This window comes from Bombus impatiens, unplaced genomic scaffold, assembly GCF_000188095.3.
Source record: "Bombus impatiens unplaced genomic scaffold, BIMP_2.2 scf_0020, whole genome shotgun sequence".
NCBI classification, from domain to species: Eukaryota; Metazoa; Arthropoda; class Insecta; order Hymenoptera; family Apidae; genus Bombus; species Bombus impatiens.
In genome coordinates, this window is record NT_176439.1 from 413,349 (window position 1) to 437,661 (window position 24,313).

Genomic DNA, 24,313 nt, shown 5'->3' on the forward strand with positions numbered 1-24,313 from the left:
ACGCGAGAACGTAGCTAGATACGCTTCTTTCCGTTTGAGGTTTACGCGAATATTTTCTACGCGATGAATTTAAAACGTACAGTTTAAACGAAAAGAAGTTGCAAGCGTTTTTTATTTTTCGTTTTCAATTCGTTTTCATTTTCATGACAAATGGTAAAAGCAGGGCAAGAAATGTTGATAACAACACGAATAATACGAGACGATCCATTCTCGACCGGCATTTATTGTGATATTGTAACGTACAAAATCGTTCGTCGCGTGTTACACGAAAAATCGAAGAATAATCAATAAGACAAAATTAAGATTCTCGTGAATGCTTCATGGATGTATCACGTGTTCATTTTGTAAAACAAGTTGCAGAAGATACCACTCTTAGTGAAAATTTTAGGAGTCTGTTTCTTGAGTTAGGTTATAGCTAATAATTTTAATGTCAAAGACATTATAGTCTAATTATACTTATTTGTAAGGATAAAATAGTACCTCCAGATATATATCTAACGAGATTTGTGCAAAAAGGGGAGCTTGAGTTGGACCAGTTTAGGTTAACAGTTTATCTCTAATTATCCTTATTTTTCCAGGAATCTTCTATGAAATTCGGTTTCTGTATATATCGTACTATTAGGTTACTAAAAAAACTTTGCAATGAATATTCACGAGCAAAAGTTTTGTAGGAAGTAGACGACCGTCATTCCTTATATGTTCACGCGAGTGGCATCATTGACTTCCCATATACACCGTGATGCATCCGTCGACGAACATCATGCGACATACGAATGCACGTAGAAAATGGCTACGTGCCCTCGCATGTCCTGTTTCAATCTATACACGTGTATATCTTTATATCTTTTGAATAATTTCTTTTGCTGGTCTCTTTTGGAAAAAGGAAAGGGGTTAATCGTAACTAATAATTCTAATTCTACTTTAATTTCGCATAACTCTAATGTAGAGACACTAAACGTTATGGGAAGGAAAAAGTATAATTATTGTATAGAAAAAGGAAACGTGTCGAAATGGTATATTTGTTCTTTTCTTTGATCAGTTCCTTGAAAGAAATATTTTTTTGATTCGTCATTGCATCGGACTAGGTGTGTTATATCTTTTCTGGATGTGTAAATTAGCTTTTGAGCTTCCATGAAAACCGTCTCTTCGATGTGTTATTAGATTCTTCAGTGACACATAACGAGGAGAAGCACTCATCCGGATTCTTCCGATCCAAATTTCGTTTATTTTTTCTTTTCTTTTTCCAGCTAAATAGCGAATTCTTACGTAATTCTGGTTGTGGTTTCTTTAGAAGGTTCTTTTGCGCGTTCAACAGGTATATATTTAAATATTATTGATTCATTAGGCCAAATAATTGGTTACTTTCCGAAAAATAAATGTTACATTTTTCTTCTTTTTTCCATATTTTTCTTTTTTAAAAATTAAGTTTTAATTAGATTAATAAAGCTGTGCTCTTTTTCTCTTTTCTTTTTCTTTTCTTTCTTTTTAAATTACAAGTCTGTGTAATTTTAGGTTAATGACTTCAGGAAGAACATATCAATCGCTTGCTACTTATTCTATTTCCACGGTTCATGATTTACTTTGTTCTATGTAGCTTTAGAAGTAATTCGTTCCCATGGGTGTGCGTATGTTTTTGGTTTAGGGTGAAATTTTATGTCCGTACATGGAAAGATCTTTTTCTATTCATGTTTTAGAGTTCTCTTCTTTCTTTTTGTCATGTGTATCTGAAAAATTCTCACGTGCGAAAGTGATGTTAAAGAGCAGACGAAAAAAATGAATCGATACGAATTTTTGCATATCCGTACTACTTCTCGTTAGGGAAAGAATACCGGCGAACCATTCTTAAAAAAGAAAATTCGTAACTAAAACAATGAATCGAGGGGAAAAAATGAGAATGAACCCGCTTATCGGAATAATTAAAGAAGAAACATATAAAAGAAAACAAAATGGAACCAACGTCTTCGAACGACAACGTCAAACGATAAGAAAAACGAACGATGAAGTCGTGTGTCGCGCATCGAATCGTTTTAACCTCAAAAGTATTTTGTCACGAGGTGAGTTCGAAGCGCGACATCGTTTACCAATATACGATGTAATATCGTTTTAAAAAATTGATCTTTTATGCAAGAGAGTGAAAAATCAACAGCTCATCGATTTCATACGAAGCACTGATCATTATACAGGGACACAAAACACAGCCACACGAAACACTATGTCGATTAATTAATTAAGCCTTAAATTTAGAATTAAGTTGAGAGGTGTGATGAAAAACCAGAGATAGGAAGAAAAAAGGGAGAGAGAGGGAGAAAAATGAAAGAAAGCTCTGTCTTTTTGAAGCGCCATGATCAATGACTATATATTTGAATCAATATATTTTAAACACATGCATGATTTTAGTCGGTAAATCAATCGATGTTATTATTCTGATCTAAATCGTTCCTCCTTTTCTCTTTCGTTTCAACTTCGTACATATATCGTATTCGGGGATTGTTCGTGTTTCATTTACAATTTTTACATCATTCTCGTTGAAAGAATCGTCAAAATTCGAGGCGTGCGCTTTGATCTCAACCGTTCTTGCGAAAGAAACACTTTCTTTTCGTTTTATTTCGATACCAAGGGAATCTAGTGGTCGTAGAATCACGTGGAAATCATTCGACATCAATCATTTTCATTCGCTGTTCGATAGTAAAGGATTGGTAGGTTAAGTGTCGCTTTGCATTCGAATAGAGTTGCATCGAATTCGAGGCGACACTCTCTTCGATGTCACCGAATGATAACGAAAGAAAAGAAATAAAGATCGCATTAACTGCGTGATTCTACGACACGTATTTATATATCGATCGAAAAAAAAGACATTTTCGAAGAGCTAGACCATTGTTAAGGAGAGTACGATTTTTACCTACGGTAGCAAGGAGAAGTTTCTCGTAATCTATCGATTGTTTACTCGTGTAAATTCCATAACGCATCTCTGACGAGCCTGTCGATGACAATATTTTTTATCCTTCTTCCTGCTGCTGCTCGTGAAAGTCCAGCCGTACGTCAGCGCGATGCCTGACTACAAAACATAAATAACCTTGTTCTTTCTTTTTTTTCTTCTCTCGTATCTTATTTCAGGAAATTAGCTCGAAGAAAATATATAATCGCAAAAATCACGAGAATCATGGTATAAACGACGCAAAACAAATAGCATGAAATTATTACGTATTATGATAGAACAAGTATCAGTATCGTTCTGACGTGCGGCTATACTATTAAATAGTAGGGGAAACGGATTGGTCGCAATGGCGGCGAGTAAAGGAAAAACGCACTGACTATTTTAGCGAATCGAGATTCGACCATGTACCTTGATATATACCTTGAGCGTGTTTTCAGAAAGTATGTGTGCGTCGGTGATACCGTGAGAAAGAGCTAGAATGCAAGTGTGTGCGTGTATGCGAGCGTGCCAAAAGAAAAATTGTGTGAGTATAAGTATGTGCGAGACAGAATAAATATAAAAATATATATATTAAATATATTATATACGAAACAGGAGGGAGAGACTCTCGCTCTTGAAGAAGAAAAGAAACGGACGCGTTTTATCCTGTGCGTTGTCAACGCGAACATCGTTTATGGTTATAATCATTCGAACGATTCGTAAAACGAATAGTTTAAACAAAGAGAAGAACGATGAAAAAATCATAAAAGGAATTTAGCTGGAAGAACGCGTCCGTTTAACTTCTCTCGATTTCTCGCACGTGCAGAGCGATTCGTGCGTCATTGTGCGGTCGATACTAAGGAGAAAGCAAAGCAACACACACATATTAGCATATAACCGCGTGTGTGTGTAGTTTGAAGAAAGAAGCATTTAGAAAAATAATCATGCCATCGCCCGCACGTGCGCGACAATAATTTTTCCTACGTATAACCGGTGTGCGAAGTAACTTTAGTTTCTTTCTTCTCTTTTTTGTTTCAAGGGGAGTAACGTTTGCGCGGTAAATTCTGAAATTTTGCAAGATAAAAATTTCCTGCATAGGAAATAAAATTGTATGTTGCTCGTATAGATACGTTTCGAATCTAGTCAATTGCTAAATTAACGGGACTACTACATGTCCATTCCATGTTTGATCGGCGGCCATCTTGAGTCGTAGACCTAGTTTCCATGCTGCTCAGATCACCACCGTAACTACCAGTAAATTTTAACTGTAAGAGTAGATCGACTCTATGTATTATAATTTGTTGTTGTTTAATCGATTGACTGCCTTTTTTATTTTAACGAGTTTTACAGCTGTACTATGATCAGTATTGTTTTAGTTTATTATAAAAATTTAAGTAATTTGATGTAGTGACAGCTGCTCTTATAGCTGAGTTATCGTTATGCAAATTATGCAGCAGTCTCTCTATCATGTTTTGAATGAAATTTACAAGCGATCTAAATTTTTGAAGAAGGAGGATTTTGATTTTTTCCTTTCTTTTTCCAAAATTTTGGGAACTAGTATTTCGGATCGCAAAATAAATTGTTTGGAAAGCATATAAGAATAAAGAAGGTCTAACGAAAATGACCTTTCTTTATCGCGCAGATGTTTCTCCTCCGTTTAAGAGTTGCGTCCTACAAACCATGTGGCATTTCTTCTTCGAATGATTTCTCTTACCTTCTTTTTTTTCTTTTTTTTTGTCCTTTCGTAAGCTTACAATTTTACAACCGAGCATCGCTGTACAGAGCATTGTTCTACGAAACTCTGGTCTGCTTTAAACCGAATGAAACTGTAGAAGTATTTAAAAAAAAAGCTAAAGCGAACGAGGTAGACTTGTACGGTGCACCAAAGGGCACTATGCATTCGAGGAAGCTTGTACTTAAGGAACGACAGGTCTTTGTTCATTCGTGTTCACGAGAAATCTAAGATTCTCTCGTGTTACCTTTTTTCGAATTCATCTTCTTGATAACAGCATTAAAAGATATATTTTGAATCTAGAAAAAAAAAGAAAGTGCTATAAGCATAAAAAAGAAAAGAAGCGAAAAATCGATGAACTATATCGATTATCAACCTGTCGTCTTCGAGAGTATAAGCTTCGCGAGTCCGGTAAGATTATACAAAAAACAAAAAAAACACAGAAGATCAGAACTTTTGTTCTGTCGTTCCCCAACGAAATAGTGGCGACGAGTTTATCGTTAGACAGTAAATTATATAGGTATAAGTAAACTTTACCGAGTCGCGATTTCTGCGATACAAGACGATAAGATTAAACGAAGAAACAAAAGATGGATGAGAGTCGTATGAACGATGCAGGGATAGAAACGACGTAAGATAACGATGTATAAAATGATGAAATCATGGAATTTCCCATTCGTGTCTCTTTAATAAAACTCCGTCGCGGACACGATGCAATTTGCTGTCAAGTTTTAGGGTACATAAGAAAATAGAGGTTATATAATATATATATATCTATTATTGTACGTAAAACACGCAGAAGCAGTACGTTTAAGATTCGAATCGTGCGCATACATAAGAAACACTGTATTATAAAAATATCGTAATAAGAGTGACCGTTTCGCGAATAACAAGTTTTTTTGGAAGAAGACCGATCGATGAAAAAGAAAAGCGGATCTAGGCGAAAGAAAGGGAAAAAAGATAAGATCCGCAAGCAATTGTATATAAATGTGTGAAGCGAAATTCGATCGTGCGAGCCATGGCGAGCGCGTGAAAGAGAATATTTTGTTATGTAAAAAAAAAAAAAACGACTGAGATGAAGCAGAAGAAGAAAGAGAGGTTCATTTTTGGGATACAATATGGCTGCAGCATATTTTCGAACGCACGTTTCGAGTTATCGTCTGATCGATACATATGAATCTTTTTTGCGGCCTCAAGCTTGTAGAGAAGAATAAAGCAATGAAGACGAAGAGGAAGAAGAAGAAGAAGAAGAAGAATGGTAGGAAAGAAGAATGGTGGCAACAAGAAGTAAAATGAACGGCGTCGTTACGCGCAGGAACGAGATTTCTTTATCATTCCAACAGATGGACTTATTAACTTGGTCACTTTCATATTTAAAAAGTAAGAAGAATCATAAAGAAAAGTACATTCCGGTTCACAATAAATCGCCGATTTTTCTCAAAATGGCGTGTACGATTTACCAACAAATCATACGCACCATGGTATATATTATACCAAAGAGGAGAGAGAATCTCGACTGGACGCAACTCCTGTCGAATTTTTATTTCTTCGAACGAATGAAAGTAAAAGATGAAGATCGAGAGAGAGGACCAAGAAGAAGAAACAAGAAAGAAATAAAATCGTGGCAAGGGGATAACGGGAAACTTAACGATTGCGCGATCGACCAGAATAGATAAGGATTATCGATTGGCCACCTTTCGACGCGCATCCCGTTGTTTCCTTGGCGAAACAATCGTCTCGTGTTTGCGCGTCCGACGTGAAAACCAGGGCTATTATTTGTAACGAGGCAACAGAAGAAGAAAACACCAGGATATCACCTACACGAGAGGCAGGTTCTCGTGCAGGTAAAGAAAAGACTCGAAATTGTTTCGATGATATAATAAATAATTAATAATCGTCCACTATGAGGTTCGACAGAGGAACAATTATTTTTTGCCGTTTTTTTCTCCTATCAGAGAAAGAAACATCTCGTGGTTTCATTGCTAGAGCGATGGACCAGCTACGACACAGCGAGATGATTATTGTGAACGGCGATGATGATAATATAATGATTGATCCTCCAGGAAAACTAAGAGAAACTGAAACAGATAGCCAGTAAGTACTTGGAGAACAATATGGCGAAGGAATATATATCCAAGTCGTACCTAAAGCGTAATCATTTATATATCGTAGTTTTGGTACTGTTATTCGAGTATGTATACACGCGTTTTTTTTCGAAGAAAATGTGGTAGACGCGTGACCAATGGAAGAGGAGGAGAAGGAGGAAGTACGAAGAAGATAAAAAAGGAAAAGGTTGTCGACGATAATAAAATGAGAGAGAGAAGAAGAAGAAGAAGAAGAAGCGTAGGTAGCAGCATTATGAAATGGAAGATTAATCACGAGTAAAAGGGGAACTATAATAGTCTTTCAAGATTGATTATTATTGATGAAGAAGAAGCGAGAAAGTGGATTTGAACGAGATTGGAGCGAATGCAAGAGGATTTCTAAAAAACCATCAGAAAAAATGTCTTTTTGAGAACAAAAAGCGCCAAAAAAATCAATGTATACAACCAGTGAAGAGTATGCGTGAGAAACAAAGCGTAGGTAGCAGCATTATGAAATGGAAGGAAGATTAATCACGAGTAAAAGGGGAACTATAATAGTCTTTCAAGATTGATTATTATTGATGAAGAAGAAGCGAGAAAGTGGATTTGAACGAGATTGGAGCGAATGCAAGAGGATTTCTAAAAAACCATCAGAAAAAATGTCTTTTTGAGAACAAAAAGCGCCAAAAAAATCAATGTATACAACCAGTGAAGAGTATGCGTGAGAAACAGTGCGAGTGGAAAGAATGATTGAGGATAAAAGTAAGGAAGTATCAACGCAAGGCAAGTTTACAGAGGACAGTAATGAATGCAGATGATATCAAGAGACAAAGCAAAATGTACACGTGGAATTGAAAGTGTTGGTGTGCAATAGTCGTCGAGGAAGGTCAAGATCAAGCCGAGAAGATCTAAAAACAGAAGAAGAAAAAGAAAAAGAAAAAGATTCTTGAATCCTCTTCCGTCTAGAGACAAGGATTTGATGTGAGGATCTTTTTTGTAGAAAGTTTTGAAGCAGAAGTTTCTGAGGGGATTCGTGAGATAAAAGTCAGAATTGACTTTATTTGAAAAGTATTTCAATGCAGCACAAATACAGGCATACACACTACACACACAGAAGCATACATACATATACATGCATATAGTTCATTCATATACACACATATGTACATAAGAAGAAAATGAAAGAAGCAGAACTAAGGGTTTAACGTCAGAAAAAATGCGCGCTTATGTGAGTCACGTGTGTAAAATTCGAATTGAATGAACACTGGACGCACATTTATTACTACCACCGCTACTATCTGTATATCACGCGGTATATGTTAACGAGAGTAAACGCAAAAGTGCGAGAACCTTCGAGAGAATGAATGTGAAGATACATTGAAACGAACGAGGAAACAAGCTGACAAGTGACGGAACGCCTGAAAATTTTTTCAGTAACCGAAAACCTATATACTGTTTTACCAGACTTCAGAAGACGAATATATACATACACACGTGTATACAAAAACATGCCACGAATTGAAGCTTCTTTGATCTCCATCTATCGTATGAATGGATCTGCCCTTCGAAAGAAAAAAAATCAGAAGAACAGAAATAGAGCAACAAGAGAAAATTTTTAACGTTTCCTGGTATCGTAGACAATCCTGTCTTTTTTTCTACCTATTCTTTTCTTTTCTATTTTTTCCCCTTAATTTCTTTCGCTTTCATCGTCCTTTCCTTTTAATAATGACGAAGAACTACCGGCCGAAAGTGTATGCAGCAAAGAAGCGCTCAGCTTTGTTCTCCAATACTCTTCGACGATAATATTACTAATCCTATTCTAATACCTTACACTATACACACATTGCGCATATCCCGTCCACATTTCCTCTTTAATATTCTTTTTTCTTTAGGGCCCTTTTCAGGGCCCGCAAACGTTTCATTCATGAGGTAACTATTTCTCGGATAAACTAAACATCGACAAACAATCCGTCCTTTTCAGGATGAAAATTTAAGAAAATCCTTTTTAGGAGGAACATTTAAAACCGTTCTTTTCAGAACGAAAATTAAAAACCGTTCTTTTCAGAACGAAAATTAAAAACCGTTCTTTTCAGAACGAAAATTAAAAATCGTTATTTTCAGAACGAAAATTAAAAACCGTTATTTTCAGGAGAAAATGCCATACTTTTCAGGAAAAACCCCTAAAAGTATGGATGAAAACATTTATTAGCAGTTTGTTTTTCATTTTATTGCAATGCTGTTGGATTTTACTTGGATTTATAACTGTGTTGGGTATGTATATCCATTAACATAATGTTTGTAGATTAATTATATTTTAATTATAGCATCCGGTAAAGTATTGTTCAACGTATTTGCATAAATATCGAAGAAGGTCATGGAAGAGATCCGCTATAGAACGTTCAGGAAGTCTAAGTGTGTCACGTATCAATAGAAAAGCGAATAAGTTTTACGATTTCTTTGCTTTCTTCGCCATACATTTCATTATGAAATAAATGTGTTGAAATAATCCTTAAGCGCTTTACTACTTCTAAACAGAGAGTTATATACTTATTTATATGATTCAACTTCTTGGGAAATTAGTCATAAGACGTATCTCTTTACGTGATATGCAATAGAAACGAAATAGTATAAATTCATATCTAAATGTAAGATCTAGCAGTTTTAAATTTGTTACTGTGCATTTCGCTATATCTCGATGACTCACCATAAATTAATCATGACCTGAGCAATTGCAATCTATGAGCACTTAATAGAGATTTCATAATTTAAATTTGTTGTACATATGTAAAATAAAATTTTATAAACAAGACGTCTTAAAAATAAGAAATTTGATTCCGATATAATTTTCAGATACAAATCAAGTTTGTTCTACTTCTCTGTGTGACATTCTTTCTATTTATCTAATTCCTCACTACTATGAAGCTACAAAATGACAAGAATTTCAATGAAACAAGATAGCCCATTGAAGATACAGGCAAGAAGAATTATATTTGTTTGTATTTATTTAGCCGAATTGATGTTTCTTTCTTTGTAGTGAAACGTGATTATTTTTTATTTTCTTTACTTAATTTTTTTATTATAGCATACTCTTTCTCCTATGTCAGATATTTTTAAATCTGATTGTGTATACATACTTTGAACTTACGTACCAAAATGATTCATGTCTTTTATTTTTCCATATGAAAGATACAAATAAGAAGATTTACACGATTACGCACAGTTTGTACTTAGTCGTGTTGAGTTAGGCAGGTTTTGAAAGTTCATGGTACCAGGTAGTTGTGACATCAGATATTTGGATGAATCAGCAAGATAAAAGGTAACGGAACTTAAAAGAAACGTAAATAATTATGAAATAAATTGTCGAGCGAATTCAAGTATTTATTTGGTTGTTATATAGTATTAATAAATATATGTTTATATAATGTGGAAGTATTCATTTATTTACTCCAATTTACAATCGTAAACAATTCAGAGAATTGTTTATTTCCCCATAAATTATCGAAAAATGTTATTATAGCATAAATAGAAAAAGAGTAAATTTATACGAGAATTTAAAAAACTGCATTATATTTGATACACTTTATGATTAAATCTGCAAATTAAAATATTTTAGTTTCGTTGTGTTTTGAATTGCTGCCGTCTTAAATATTAACTCATAATCGGACGCGTGGCATTATTGCTTCTTTCATACATTTTCGCAATAAATTTGTCAAGTTATTTTTACTCAACGAAGTCTAGTTTAAAATACATGTTAAGCTATTTAAATCATAGAATATCTGATGTAGTAATCATATGCTATTAATATCGTGCCTAATTTTGTTGCATGTTATTATATTTATTAGGAAGAGGAAGTCGAAAATAGAACAGTGTATATTGAAAACGTGTGCGTGCGTGACTGCCTTTTATTATAAAAGTAATATATGCTGTTACACAATAAATATATACATGTTTTTATATGGATTACAAGATAATAACATTGATAATACAATGAATACATAAAAAAGCAATTTTATAATGCATATTATTTAATATGTTTACAATAATTGCCTTGGGATTTTCCAAATTTCTATAGTTCCTTGTGAGTCACCAATGGCTACCATATTTCTATAAAACAAGTATTACAAACAATATAATGCAAATTACATATTATTACAAATCATATATTATCGATGCATACTTCAAATTTACACATACATATGTATATGTACTACGAATGCTTACTTTCTTAAATTTACACGTAAGCAGCTAGTGTTTTGCCTATCAGTGGTCTCAAAATTTATATTTGTCACAGATTTTCCACCAGTGACGTTATACAGTCTAATCTCCGAGCCAGCACCATAAGTTGCGAATATGTCTTGATTCCCGAGCATCCATGCTAAACCCACGATTGTATTTTCACAAGAAATCGACCTCAAGTTCGTATGCTAGATTATATAAAGGTTTTAATCTGTTATGGCGTTCAAAGTACAAAAATAAATTCTAACGATAAAATTATTACCTCTTCAAAGTGATATATACGAATTTCTTTGTCAGTGCCAGCGGTGACGAAAAGATTACGTATCGGGGAACATTTAATGCACGTAATACTACCTTCGTGCCTTTCATACTCGTCTACCACAGGATCCATTAGAGTTTCATCATCTAAAATTAAAAATTGATTATTACTTTCATAGAATAAAATAAAGTTTAAGAATTTATTAGAAAAATCCATACCTTCGATAGGAGCAACACGATCTAAGCTACATTTGTATATTCCACCGCATAAGGTACCCACGATAAAAAATATGGGATCTCTGGACGAAAAATCGAAGGCAGTAATACATAATCCGGATTCCATAGCGCGTTCACGTGTGCCACCTGCGCTACGTGGCCTTGAGTTTTCTATTGGATTATATTCTTTGGTTAATTTCAGTCTAAAAACATACAACATATGTGATTATAAATAAATGTTTGTAAAAATTTGTTGATAGTATTAAAATAATTACCGTTTATATTCACGGGCAACTGTAAAATTGGCCATCATCTTGTGGATGAAAATATATCCATCTTTGCTGGAGCTCACAAGCAAGGACACATCATTTATAGTTCTTGCTTTCCAGTACACTTGAGACACACAATCCCCATGGGTACAAATTGTTGTTGGTGCCACTGATACATTGTCTCTTAAGTTCCATACAAGAACATCACCTTGGTATAAATAATATTTACAATTAGTTCTTAGCTTATAAATAACATGTTTTTTCTAGAAATTTTACAATTAAGTAAACTACCATTGAATAAACCAGCAGCTATAATGGATGGTTCAGTTGGATGATAAGCCAACGTTGTTATACAGGCATTTGTTTCCAATATTTTATTTGGATTATCTGTGAAACTACCCTCCTTTGTTTGATTGTACAATTGCATTTTAGATAGATGGTCACACCATGTTTCATGGTAAGGAATACCAAAAGAAACTGCCAATGTTCCTCCTCCAATACTCCAACTCATATCACTTACTTTCATCTAAAAATATTATTAAATAACACAAGGGAATGAAAGAAATTAATAATTATAAAAGACAACAAATGCCTGAGAATCAGATTCAGTGCTATGAATTTTTTGCAGAAGCTGTGTGCTTGTCAGTAAATCTTCATCAATTTTTGGTTCATAATCTTCAAATGCATTGGTTCCATAAGATTCATCTAATGCTTCCAATATACAAGGCGTAACTCTATTTAAAAATTGGGCCAGTCTTTCATAGTTCACTTCTGGCTTCTTCTTCTCTTCGGTTATAGTTTGAGTCTAAACAATGCAAAAATATTAAAATCAAATTTAGCCATATTTTTAAGATATGTTTACAAATACCTCGACAGTTCTTGTTTCGACGGTTTGCACGGGATTCTGATTATAAACAATTTCTGTTGTTTGAACGTTCGTAGATTGATGCGATCTGCCAAATATTAAACAATTAAAACGAATAAAAAAATTTTGATCATATAAATGAAAGAATACGAAATTTTAGGCACGTACTTCGTAGTAGATAATTGTGAGTTGAAACTCACTGCTTCCAGTGAACGATTAGTGAACATTATTATGTATATTGTTAGAAATATTATGTTGTTGCAAAGTTAGTATTTTAAATAGTGTATGAAGTTGTTTATTAAATTACTAAGTATTTTATAAGATCCAAGAGAAAATAAAAACATTCAGTAGAGAGCATACGTGTGAATTTACAAATGTGAATCAGCTGATGGATATCATAGCGCCATCTGAATGCAACTATTACAAATAAAAATTGATGCATAGGCGGTAAAGAAGCAAATTAAAATTGCCGTCTAAGGAACAATTAAAATATTACTAACCAGCTTGTAACATTGTATGTATGTATGTAACATTTTATACATATACATGTGATTTTAGATACATGCGATCAACAATCACGACTGTTTTGGTTCTCTACGTGAATCAACTGCAATACCATAATAATTTCTAAATGCAACATATAAAGATTCAATGTATAGATAGATTACCGTAATTTAAAGATATCTTTTTAAAACCTATGACAAAGCACATCTTTCCTTCTTTCCTTAAACTAAGCGTATTATTATTTTATTGCGGATCGTTATAGTCGGACACTCGAATGTCGCTCATGGTTCGTTCAGAACCTTTCTCTAGTATCAATCTGTAAAAATACCTCAACAGGTAAATACGCATTTCTTCTAAAGGTCTGCGCTTATTCTGGTTCTTTGCAATTGCATTAAGTTGCACTTCGAGACAGTCGAATAAAAATTTGCATGAACGTCCTCCCGTACTGCAACAATATGTTAGTCAAAGAACTGTAGGATAAAAATGTATTATTCATCGCGTATGGTTCCTTTGCATATTTGAAACGAACAAAGCCATACTAGGAGTCTTTTTTATTGAACATACCGGTTTTATCTGCAATAAATACTTCGAAGCTTCGTGCATAAAAGCGGCTTGTGGTAGCACCATCAAAAATGGTAATCGCGCGACAGTCTGTCGCCGCGATTTAGAATAGCATAGATTTATATGAAGTAGTTCACACGTTATCGCCCTTTCTGTCTAGTACCGCTCGTATGTCTGTCCTTGTCGCACAGTGTCGTCCTCTCTGTCTAGCGCCGCTTGTATCTCCGTCCTTGTCGCACGATATTGCGCTCCTTACACAAGAACATTTACCTCCTTGTTCAAACGTAAGCTATGTGTTACCATCTATTTTCACATACTGCAAGTTGATGTTCTTCTGTCTTCAATTGATGGTAGCAATTGATGATTTAGTCATAGACAAGGAGCGCATTTGTGTACGACAAAGACAGATATATGTACCGTGCTGCACAACGAGAACGCTACTGTGCGGCAAGGATAACGATACTGAACAACAGGGACAGATATATATGTTGTATTAGACGAAGAGATCCATACTTGATACGATATTTGATCATACTCGAGTTCGATCAATTGGTTGATGTATTCCGTGAATTTGATCAGGCGCGATCAATTAACAGGGAACGTATTTTCGATATGAAGCGACGGCTAAAACAGAACTGCTATAACGTTGACAGTCAATAAGGTAGGAGTACGCGATGTTGGTAGCGACACGAGCGCGGCTAGTAAAGTACGTATTTGAAACTACGAATTCAATTTTATCGTGTAATAAAATAAGATAAAGTAAATTATTTATATGAGAAATAACATTATATTATTAGTAATAGTTAATCGTTACGGTTCTCATTGTGTTAGCAATGAAATATAGATAAAACTACTACTATTTGTTCATTCGATTCCATAATCTTTACGTTATTTTATCTATTTCTATAATGCGTTGATACATTTATCATCTTTAAGTGAGTACATTGAAGATTACGCGCTTAACAAAATTAAATTTAGAACGATGTAAATATAGAGATACATGTGTTTACGTTTATAGATTATTGAAACTTATACGATATAATCTTTTATTCGTTCATAAAAAATTATAATTTATGATTACGATAAGGTTATCAACGGGAAGTAACTCAAAAGTAGAAATACAGATATTTAAAGATTTTAGAAAGAAGACACACGCAAGCATACGGATATTACGATAGTGTGATGTAGACATCTAAAATGAATAATAAAGACGAGCTCTATAGATATCTTGCTCGTCACGTAGTACGAAAAATTCATGGATGTATATGGAGGCTGTGGTAATTGGGCTCGAGCAAATAAGCAATTACTATGTTTTGGCTTGGCAAATATTATAATAACGGGCTAGAGGGGTTAACCAGGTTATCTGGAATATGATCATCGGTTCAGGCGTTTTAGAGAGCGCCAAAACCGGCACCAGCCTGCTGCTCACTTTTATTTCCTTTTTTAATATAGTTGTTTACTCAAGGGAGCTTCGTTACTACCTCCATCAAAACTATGCAAAACTATATTCTTCGTTAATTTATATGTTTTATCTTGTAATCATAAAATCACCGAGGAAATTAGAAATTTCGTTGTTTTTGTATTAAAATACAGATAAATTAAGAATTTCCATTAATTATTTTTATTTCATTTTATGTAACATCTTTTTCTTATTTTTAATTGTACAATATGCTAACATCGTTTGGCAGGACAAAAGTAAAACATCCTATATATTAATTTCGAATAAATCGGTATTTTCGGAAATGTACCGGAAGTTACGACCGATGTGTTTAATGCGACTTTAATGCCACTTCGGGTTTTCCGCCTATTTTCAGTTTCCTGTCGGCGTTTTCGTTTTATTTACCTTGCGGTGCAATTAGCGGTTTGCCGATTTTCTTTTTGATGGTTAAGCTTATGCATTGCCCTGTGTTTTCGGCATTCTCTAATGTTCCGTGAAATTCTATATCGTTAAATAAGTATACACCTTATTTCCTACTCGTCTTTCACAATTTACTTTTTCAATAATACACGATCTATCCGTGAAACGTTACGTTACACCACATAATAAGTATATATTTTTAAGCACGATATCTTTGAAACCCGTGGAGGAAGGAACTTCGAACGGGTGCTCTTCCACCGAAACTCAAAGGACATTCGCTCGAATAATTTTACTTCCTCCGTCGTATGAATTCGTACGAGTTCCTTCGAGCCTTGTTACACACAAAACTAGGAAAATGAAGTATTGGATCATCTTGGCGATTCCATGTTTCTAACTTCTATGGTTGACTTCGTGATAAATAGCCTGAACTTCGTTCTTGACAAATGAGATCGATATCAGTGCCAACGAAATGTATTGTCCGTGAATGTAATACTTTGGATAAGAGCGTAAACTTGCTGAATACAACAGAGTACGAACATATCGATGGATGGATCAAAGCATGTTTGTTTATAACAAGAAATTTCTAATCGACATATAAAGATTTGGTTTGTAGATTTCTGAAATATTTCCAATTTCGTGATCGTAATTTGTTAATAATTAGATATTGTTTGTATTTAGGGTGAAAAAGATTTCTCTCGCTGGCCAACTGGTCCCAGGTGTGTACACTGGGAGCGTGGCAGACGCGTGCTTCTCCCCTCTTTAACCTCAGTCGAACGCAGTTGCTTTTACATGCTTCTTCATTCTTTCTATGTACGTATATATTAATATATGTACTATAAAATAATTTAAAATAAATATCACACAGCCTGGGAAATTTCATCTATATTTCAAGAGGATATGAAATCTTTGTAGAAGAAACAGATCCTGAAAGTTATCTGAGATACGAAAACGCTTATTTCACAGACAGATAGGTTAATATCGTTTTCCTGTATATTATTTTTCTATTATATAGTTTAGCCTTTAGATATTTATCTTTTAGATGCAACGTGGATGGAACAAATCAAATTAAAGTACGAAGGAAAAATAGCGTATACTTAGTATCTATTAAACACAGATAAACATAGATCTTTACGATCCAAGTCGTTTTAAGGTTAAATAGAAACGCATAAATCATGGAAGAGACAAAAGGAGAAGAAATTTACACCTTTATAATGCAAATTAATAGCTCTTCCAAACATTGCTATCGAAAAGAATAATGAGCCTTGTTTTAGACAATTAAGAGAAGAAGAACGTAGAAACTGGCCACGTAAGATTTGCATTTGAGAAAGGTGGTAATTATTTGCAACGGAATAACGCAATTATCAAATTGACCCTCGCACCCTCACATAATTACTCGCGACTTCAGGATTTAAGTGGATAATCATTGGGAATTGGCGAACTGTTCGTTGAACGTTGAAATTTGGCAAGCATCAGAATGTGGGGCGCCAGGTCGTCAATGCGTACCATGTAATTTATGTTGAATGTATGTATACATCTCACGTGGATACTGGCGGTAGATTTTAACGCTGAATTTCGAATTTATTTTGCGTGAATTTTTCACGATAATCTGTTTCCGCATAAAAATTTCAACCTATCGTAATACGATAATCGTGTCGTGCTTCAATTGCGAAAAGAACAATCGTGTTCCTAGTTAAATTTCTTTATGTTAGTCAAAGAATTAGATTCGTTTAATTTCCTTTATATTTACACGGAAATCTTCTAACGTGTGTATTTTCTACAGGTATCCCTTGCTTTCAAATCTTTACGTATATTTTAATTACACCTATACGTAATTTCAAGACACGTGCACATTTTTCACTTTCAAGATGTTATTTAATATTAATTGGTCGTTATTAAAACAAAGTATCGGAGATTAAGGTTACCGATGAGCGAAAATTGACAGAGTTGGTGTAGTGGCAGCAACCTAACAGTAGGAGGAAAATGAAATTTTACTCTCAATCAGAGAGCCACTCGATCACACAGGAGGGTGCCATATTGTTACGTTCTAACCATTCTCTTCTTCTTCTTTATTTCTTTCTTCTTCCATAATCTTTTCCTCTGGTTTGGATCAACTGTTGTTTTACGAGGACTCTTTAGCCTCGGCAGACGGCCCATTGTATCGCTTATTTCAATGCGCGGATTGTTTTCAAAAAGAAAGCACGATTGTTTCATCTTTTTCTTTTTTTTTTTAGCTTCCTCCTCTTTGATGTTCTGCTATTTACCGATAGTAGCGTATCGAATGTACGGCTATTAAGAATCTATGAAATTGTTAATGATAGTTTTAGAAAGGAAATGCACGAAATCTTAACTTTCAGCGAGAATCGTAAGACACCTTGTTCTTTAACATCTTGCGAGACAGTTGCGCGATGGTGATTTCTGAAATTTTTTCAATTTCTGCTGTTTGTCGTTTACGTTTCGAGAAATTCTTCAACGAAACGATGGTACAAATCGTTTTTGCCTGTCGTAATACGAATCACTGGAATGGTTCGGGCCACCATGATTTCGAAGCTATTTTCTACGTGGGTCGTTCGAGGCTTCTGGAAATCAATTTTTCCCCTCTGGCGCCAATTAACCAGAATTTTCTCAACTTCGACGTAGGTCCTTTGGTGCATGGTAGTTTCAAACTTTAACTTTGGGAAAGTTAATCGCTCCTTCCGTTTTTCTTTTGCCTCGCTTCAGTTCAGCCAATATAATTTGTCGAATTCATTCTCATGTCCACGTGATCTATCATCGTATCAAGGACGAAAAAACGCATTAAAACAATGCATTTTCTCTTTGGTTATTTCGTACTTGAAATATTTTTGAAATAAATGCTTCGTTTACTTTTATTTTTCATATTATCTTTTATTTTCCAAAGTCTGCTTGAATAGATATAGCAGAGTAATGATATCATAAATCTTAATGAAGCAAAGTTATTAGTAGACACATTCGTAGAAGCATCGTGAATTTATCTGAAGTTTCTAATTTGGCCTTCCATTCAATACGATGGGAAGAATATAATCGGCTTATATACATTTAGTTGAATAAATCCAGGAAAATGTGCCTACTATCTTTTTCTCCTTCTACCTATTTATCTCCTTTTGAACAAATTGATGCACAGTCGTCGCGACGAGACGAAAGTTGCACAAAAGCTTAAATCACGATAGACCGTGGATACCGGCTAGTTAGGAGAGTTTTGATGAATCCTAATCTTGTGAAATATATGCGTGAATAACGAGCCACGACGGCCATGGTGCGTTTGAATTAAAACATATTATCCTTGTCTATCCTACCGACTAATATCTACTAAATGGCGACTAATACCAATCCTATTCATACGGATGATATGCTTCAATGTGACGTTTACTTTTATATACTAGAATGTCATAATCTGACGCCATCCACGCAGCTTCATCATCTTTTAACATATTTAGTATCAGACAGTTAACGTTTAACAGATCAGAGACTCGAGCGAAATCTTTGTAAAACGGAAGAATTCCTTTCTTTTTCCAATTCGATTATTCCTTCCATGCTCCGTTTAACGTTAACTAATTAGAATATAATTGGAATATTTATATAACTTGACTTAATTTAATTTAACTTAATTTATATAACTTAAATTCGATCGTAGTATATGATACGGTAAAAGATAAAAAAGCAAAAGTGTTGGTAGTTCGGTTTCAGTCGAAAGTCGTGGGAACCGTTTTGATAGAATAGGAGAACGGACGACGTAGGAAGGTAGGAGAAGGAAACGAAGAATCTTGGTGGAAGATACAAAAGGGAAAAGAGAAGAAAGGGAAGGAAGGTAAAGCCGAGCAAAGTTTGAACGATGGGATGAGATCGTTGGTTCTGATTCCAAGCAAAAATTCGTGATACAATGCGAGCGTTTTCATTCCAAATAACGTAAATTCAATGTATATCCTGTTTTATTTACGAACTTCGATTAACGACATATCGTTGTATTTAACTACTTGCTCTCTACAACCTGCTTACTCGCAACGTTAAATAAAATTATAATTGCAATAAAATTACAGTTGTTTATTCGGAAAAGCATAGAAATTTCAAATAATAATCATAAAATTGTACGATTATAACGTTATAACAGAATTCCTGTCCAACTTACTAAATATTACGATATAATTTTAGATCGCGTCAAATTATAAATATTTTTCTATCAACGTTCACTCTCTCTCTCTCTCTCACTTTCATAGTTATTTTCATTACTCGTAGATACATCGCTTGTCCAGATACTTTTACTTGTTGCATTTTAAATACAGGAAACCGCTTATGCAACGATCGCAATGTTCAAGAAACGACGAATACCGTGTACGTCTTTAGATCTGTTGTGTTCTCGTCATCAGCAAGACCTTTCGATGCGCGATAATTGGAGTCCCGAGAGGAAAGTATTCTTTCTCGTTCCTTGTCGGCTGTAGTTGTTCGTAGTAATTTAGCAGGTAGCGGGACCGCACGTTTCTACGTGGCCATGTTCACCCTCTGTCCTCGGCTCTCTCTTGGACGCCCTCCAACACCCTTTCTACCCATTCCGCGTGTATTTAAAAGCGTTTAAGGGTGCCCTCCAATCTCAAGTGCTCTTCGCCGGATACACAATGGTTCTTGCGTATTATTTGTTGGTGAAATAACATGCTGTCAGTTATGGGGGATATGCTAAATATATAGGGTACGGCTAGAAATTCGAAGGAGAATCGATCGAACTCGTCCTGGTGCTCGAGTGTTGTGCTTCGAGTCACGTTGAACCGGCGCGTTCACGTTTCAGAAGATTTTTATATCGAACGATTCTTTCAAGAGAATCCGCATCAACATGGCTATGGTTGCATTTCGGGCACACGTATTCATGGATCACAGATTCGAACTTTTCTCTTCCTCTTCGTCTTTATTCTTAAGTTGTCAATTCGCATCGTCGAGAAGATACGGAAGATTCTGTCGATCTTCCGATTTCTTTATTTTCTTTCCCGGTATTTAACGATAAAATGAATTCGAAGTAGCAAGGTAAGAGTTTTTCTCTTGGTAAAAGGAATTGGATTTATTTTTATTTTAATGACTATACGTGTTCTTCTATTTTAGCGATTTGCAATTTATTCATTTGTATACTTTTGCTGCACAGGCTATGACAGATACGTATATGGACGTCTAAACGGCTGATCAAACGCCGATCAAGAATTTCGGAGTTATAAATTTACTCATGCTCAAGGTTAATCAGTCTTCCGAAAACAAACAGTTCCGCCTCTTCGTTAATTCGTGCATGCTCTCGAAACGATAATCAAATAACGCCGAATCGATCGGACACAGGATACACGTAATTAAAGAGTATGTAATTATGGACTTTATCGAAGACGAGCGGTATTAAGTTATTAGTTATTAATTGCTTTATTAGATTAAGCGACCGAAGATGCGTCGAGAGGCGGAGAATCGGTGGTATAAATTCGCCGTAATCGTTTCCTTCCTCCGCCTTTAAATCGATTAATAGTACAAATAGAAACGATAAATCATATTTTAGTAGAATACCAATTAATTCCTATAGATTGAAATAAACTTTACTATAACAAAAAAAAATATATATATATGTATATATATAATAATTTAAGTTTACAACTGATAAGCTCAACTAAATAATTTTTATTTTGAGAATTTTTACGACGAGTTTAGTTTTGTAAAATATTAATTCAGTAAAAAATCCGCATAACTAAGTTCACTCGAGCAAGCTTTTGAATTACGAATGACTTAATCTTTAATACTTTAACTGACAGCCAAAATATACGCAGTTAGTTACTATTACCAACCTTTTTCTTGTTTTATACAATTTCCGTACGCAATAAGAGGGAACCGTATCTTGTTAAAGTCCAATCCAGTTAACATTACGGCCTGGTCTGCTATCATCAGATTACAATGTAAAGATACTAAAGGTGGTAAAACGCTGACAGGGTCACGAAACGTGTATTGTGAATTCCTTTAGAGTCGTAACGAGTTGCAAGCGTGGGCGGACGTAAGTGCGAGACACGTTTCACCTTCTACTCTGACGGGATAATTTTCTCTTCTGGCTTATCCCTTCTTCACCGTCCATATCATTCGTTCATCCTTCCAGAGGCATCGTATAAAAGTAGGTAGTCTGATTGCCTAAACCGACGTTTTATTTTTACTACAACTCCGATTCGTTTCTCTCGGCGATAATAACGATCGAACGCCGATTATGTGCGTGAACAATTATCGATCGCGTTTCTGTCTATCGGCTAGCGTCGAATTGTATCGAATCTTTCACAGAATTCTTCCGCTCCCTTTCAATATCTTCGAAACGCGCATTTATTTTAGAAATCATAAATGTAAGTAAGATCGTCGAATAAACGTTACGTCTCTGTTGTTACCAACACGAAAATGTTATTTGATTTGTGGCCGAGAAAGAGTCGTTCGTCTGTAATAAGCGTACCGCCTCTTCCTCAATATATTTGTCTTGATGGCTCAATGCGCACGTGACCGCTCGAGAGCGGCATGACTTTACAATACGACCCTCGAAACGGTTATAGCTGTACCAGCGATGAGAACGTAAAAGGCTGTAAAAACATTCTGGTAACCGGTAGAATAATTCGAAAAGCAGAATGAACGACGATCGCGTACAATTAAGCGTCCCGTTTTACTTCGTTATACGCCTCTTGTCCGCCAACGTTGGCTTTCAGGTGCAACAAGTAAACGCTTTCGATGTAGACAAAATTCAGGAAACAACTTTCAGTTCTGTACTTTTCTTTCATTTTATAGGAAAAAGAAGTTGCGAAAGGGAGACTATTTTTTTTCTTTTTTCTCTCCTATGATTTCACTTTTCTTTTCCTTTTTTCTTTTCTTTTCCTTCGATAAAAAGCGCATAACTGGTATCAGATACTTGCGGGACGCTTGCGAGGCGTGTAATTCTTTCGTGTTACACGCAGACGATTTCACCGCAGTCATCCGCTCCTCGTCCGTGTGTCGTTTTAGTAAGTAGCGGTAAGCTTGTCGGTCCGAGATGGTCCGAAGATAGGATCAAAGGAGGTGAGAGGACCACCCGGTCTATTTAGAATATGAAGAACCATGACATTGGTGTCAGATGTCTCATCGAGAATGTTGACACCTGTAAGCGCTGTTGGAACATTGGAATCAGTGGCAGGTTGTGCGTTAATTTTAAAGCACCATGGTAATAGCAACTGGAACACGACTGTTGATAAAATACGTTCGATATTTACCACTTTCCACATTTACGATTTTTCCACTTTTTCGTTCAATCGCGTTCAATTATATTTTACGACAATTTTTATCTTATGAATTTATTACAATTATTTACAAACAATTTAACAAAAAAATAACGGAGCCAGAAATTCTTAATGGTTCAAAAAGTGGTTCTAGATACAGATAAGACATCGTTAAAAATTAGTGGAAATCGTTATCGTCTCCAGAAATTAATCAGTGAGAAAGATCGTTCGAAATGGTGTTACAAATAAATCGCCCTATTAGAATCGCGTGGAACTTCGTACGAAGACGATAACGATCGCTAAGAGCTTTCGAGGCTATGCTTTCCGTGAATAAAGCAGAAACTTACTAATGAAGAAGGAGCAAAAGTACAACTAAGGCGAAGCTTGGTAAATCTTATCGCGAACCGTCATCCTCTCATTGACTATGCATTCCCGGAGGAAAGCCGTGAATTTTGCCTCGGTATGTTTCAGCTAACTGGAATATCTCACTAGAAGAGGTAGGTGCCACTAAATTTCCTTAAACCTTTTTTCCTCTTTTTTTCAAGATTCGGTTCTGATGCCGTTGACAATCTGATCGTACCTATTCCCACGAGAAAAACAGAGATAAAAGTAGAAAAAATGGAAGAAAAAAGAACGCGCGTAGTGCGGTAGAAGAAAAAGGAAAGGTAGAAGCTTGTAATCGTTTGCCGATCTTCGCAGTGTTGTCTCAGAAATGCTCTTCGCACCTATTTTAACGCGCATGTATTATCGAGAGATTGGATCAGCAGGTATTTATTTTTCGAACAAAAACTTCCAACGACAGTTCCCGGTTTCTCGTCTAGCATTTTTTCACTGATTCGCATCTCGAGTTATTTGTCGTGTAGGAAAAAAACGTGTTGGAAACGAAACGTATAATGAATTGGCGGCAGGTTGGTTTTAATCGGAAATTACACCGGTTTTTGTTCGATCTGTTACAGGTTACCGAATATTGAACGAATCAAATTACGAGTCGATATGATAAACACCAGATACATTTGCCCGATACATTTTTCATCTAAATTCGTTCTAATAAATTTGACGAACGTTTAAAAAGAACTTTTGTTCGATCGAAAGATCCATACCGCGCAGCGCACTTGTTCAAAGTCTTACGGATATTTGTTTCCGGTATATAAATTATAATACTAAATCGATATAAGGTAAGAACGGAAATTTAAGCAGTTCTCACGAATTAACGAGTAATTCACGATAACGTCTGACGAGACTATCCAAAAACAGCGCCGCCCACATCCGGAGGAGGCATATACTGTTAGTGATGGTGGTGCGATCAGGTTGATCAGTGATCGGTGTAACGCGTCCGTCGGCTTTACCTACTTAACTCGCATTTATCCAGAGTGATCTGAACCTTTATCGTAAATTGGGTCGTCCTTATAAATTCTGTCCGACTTTATAATTTTCGGATAAATATGACTTATGATCGAACAGCGTGCGAACTGGCACATGCACAATGCGAACGAAAAGAGTAGAAAATTATACTTAATAAAATTACATACTCTCGTACAGTTTGTAATATCTAATGCTTGTAACGTATTA

General features: G+C 35.3%; 1 protein-coding gene and 1 long non-coding RNA gene across 2 annotated transcripts; one reads left to right on the plus strand and one right to left on the minus strand.

Moving 5' to 3' along the window:
• Positions 1–10,280: 10,280 nt before the first annotated feature.
• LOC100747473 (WD repeat-containing protein 34) lies at positions 10,281–12,801 on the minus strand. The gene is made up of 9 exons (XM_012385116.3): positions 12,743–12,801; positions 12,578–12,662; positions 12,302–12,514; positions 12,001–12,235; positions 11,716–11,917; positions 11,444–11,643; positions 11,229–11,371; positions 10,952–11,154; positions 10,281–10,834 (listed from the first exon to the last, which is right to left on the minus strand). The coding sequence occupies exons 1-9, from the start codon at positions 12,799–12,801 to the stop codon at positions 10,765–10,767; spliced, it is 1,410 nt and encodes a 469-aa protein (XP_012240539.1). The 3' UTR covers positions 10,281–10,764.
• Positions 12,802–15,735: 2,934 nt separating this feature from the next.
• LOC117151540 lies at positions 15,736–19,645 on the plus strand. The gene is made up of 4 exons (XR_004461551.1): positions 15,736–16,102; positions 16,176–16,307; positions 16,390–16,468; positions 16,537–19,645. It is a non-coding gene; the product is annotated as an uncharacterized LOC117151540 (long non-coding RNA).
• The last annotated feature ends 4,668 nt before the right edge of the window (positions 19,646–24,313 follow it).

Bases quoted from the DNA above. Each gene is read 5' to 3' on its own strand.
- LOC100747473 (XM_012385116.3), bottom strand. From the start codon at position 12,801: ATGTTCACTAATCGTTCACTGGAAGCAGTGAGTTTCAACTCACAATTA. The intron at 11,372-11,443 runs GTATGGATTTTT...TTTTAATTTTAG, and splicing joins TCGTGTTGCTCCTATCGAAG to ATGATGAAACTCTAATGGAT. The intron at 10,835-10,951 runs GTAAGCATTCGT...CTTGTTTTATAG, and splicing joins TTACGTGTAAATTTAAGAAA to AAATATGGTAGCCATTGGTG.